The 2,115-nt window shown below is 63.4% G+C and overlaps 1 protein-coding gene across 1 annotated transcript in view; it reads right to left on the reverse strand.

Moving 5' to 3' along the window:
- MUC5AC (mucin 5AC, oligomeric mucus/gel-forming) overlaps nt 1-2,115 on the reverse strand; it is a 40,425-nt gene that overhangs the window by 36,165 nt on the left and 2,145 nt on the right. Inside the window, 4 exon segments of the mRNA XM_027766681.1 lie at nt 69-183; nt 479-731; nt 979-1,038; nt 1,819-1,896. Of these exon segments, the coding sequence (XP_027622482.1) occupies nt 69-183; nt 479-731; nt 979-1,038; nt 1,819-1,896 (506 nt within the window).

Below are 2,115 nucleotides of genomic sequence, written 5' to 3' on the forward strand. Positions count from 1 at the left end.
CGGCGCTGCGCGCCGCCCGCGTCCCCACGCTCACCCGGGGCTCTGTCCGCCCCCGTCCCCACACTCACCAGAAGGCTGTTGTCCTGGTTCCACATGAAGACCAGGCCCAGCCTGGCCACCACTTTCACATAGCTGCTGCTATGCTCGATCAGGACCCCAGACTGGCTGAAGGGCAACTGGACACTGCAGAGGGAGAGTGGGCTGAGCCGCCGGGTGTGGCGAGGAGGGCCCCACGTGGAGACCCACCCCGCGTGCGTGTGCAGAGTTCACTGTGCTGAGTTCTGTATGGGATGGGGATATGGAAACCTGGAGCCCAGGGGCAGGATGAGCTTGAGGCACCTAGAAGGGGCAGGGACCCTGGGGACTCCCTGTGCCTGGCTCCACCCCCAAGGCCTTCACACCCACAGCGACCAATCCACCATGAGGTTCGACCTTACCCCACCCCCACCCCATGTACCCGGGGCCACTCTGCACTCACTGGTGGCCATTGACCAGGACTGAGCTCTGGGTCAGCTCAACCACCATGCCATCGAGCTTCATGACGACCTTGCTCGGCGCAGAGCCCTGGCCGCGGCGCAGCTGGACGTCGAAGTCCTCGTAGGCGGCGCCGCAGTGCGAGGAGAACACGTAGTTGCAGAGGCCGGGGAAGCGGAAGACGTCTCCGTCGAAGGTCTTGTAGTGGAAGTCGCCCCAGGTGCTGCACACCCGGCCGTTGTGCGCCGGGTTCAGGGCTGCGGGCAAAGGCAGCATCATGAGGCACCCCCAACCCTGCACCCACACACCAGCCACCCTCCTCGGCCCGGCTTAGCGCCCAGGCTGTGTAGATGCCCAGGCAGGGCACTGGCTCCCAGGAATTTCGGACCCTTTCTAACTGACACCCTTTTCAGCCCCCTTTTTAAGTGACACCTCCAGTTCTGAGGGAGGGAGACTCAGCAAACCCATACACTGTCCCAGACCAGGCCTCAGGGTTTCCCTCACCTCGGACCACAGGGATGGCCTTGGGAGGCGGTAAGATGGTCACCGCGTGGAGTGGTTCACCTGCAGAGACGGTCTGGGGTGATGCGCATGCCTCCAGCGGCCGGGAGCCCACGCTTCTGGCTCCCAAGCCGAGCTCAGTCGCTGCTGCATGCTGAGGCCCCCCAACCCTACCCAAGTGTTGTGCTCTAACGGGGTGCAGGGAGAGCCTCTGTGGGCACATGCCCGCATTCCCTTAAAACTCCCCAGTTCCCCTGCAGCTGTGGCTGGGCCAGACCCTTGAGGTCTGTCAGCTCTCTCTCGCTCAAAGGTCCTGAACCTTCTGCTGGTATGTGGTCTAGATGCTCAGGAACACTTGCATGAGCAGCTGCAGCCCCGGACGATCTCTCGGATGCTGGATCAAGCGCACGGCCACTCCCTAGCTGGCCCGGACTGGGGGGATGCGATGGAGATTTGCTGGGTTCACCCTGCAGCCCTCTTGCCTTGGAGCCCCTTGGCGGCTGTGACCCCGCGTGTCCACCTGCTTCTCTGGGGCATGTGTGCAGTATGAGCAGGCCCAGTGGCCAGAGAGCCACCCCCTGCCTAGGGTCTGCCCAGACACCGTGTGCCTCGCTGAGACACCAGTTCACAGGGACAGTCTATCACTCTTGCAATTTCCCACTGGAGACCCCAAGCTTCAATGGCCTGGCCAGAGAGGAGCCAGGCAGTGTGACCACAGGGTGCCCTCCCACCCTGCTGACTTCTGATCCCCTGGCAGTGTCTGGCCTCTTGGGGACTCTGTGACGTGCTGAGGTGGGGTGAGGGGGATCCGACACACATAGAGGAGACGGCACGGAGACTCACCACCAGGTCCCTGGGGGACGGGAGGGAGGCCAGGGAGGTACTCAGAGCTGAGTTCCGAAGGACCATGCTGGACCTGGCCTGCAAGAGGAGGAGGTGTAAGCCAGTGGGCAGGACAGGTGCCACAGGGCTGGCTCCAGCTGCTCACTGTCACAGCAGCAAGGACGAGAGGGCCAGAAGGACCCAGCGTGTGTGGGAGTTGGTGCAGAAAGGGTTCAGGTGCTCCTGGGGCAGGTTCTGTGCACCCGGGCCTGCTGGGTGAGATCTCCCCCGACCGAATGCTGAGGTGAGTCCTGCTGA

This window comes from Tupaia chinensis, unplaced genomic scaffold (assembly GCF_000334495.1).
Source record: "Tupaia chinensis unplaced genomic scaffold, TupChi_1.0 Scaffold143624_1, whole genome shotgun sequence".
NCBI lineage: Eukaryota > Metazoa > Chordata > Mammalia > Scandentia > Tupaiidae > Tupaia > Tupaia belangeri.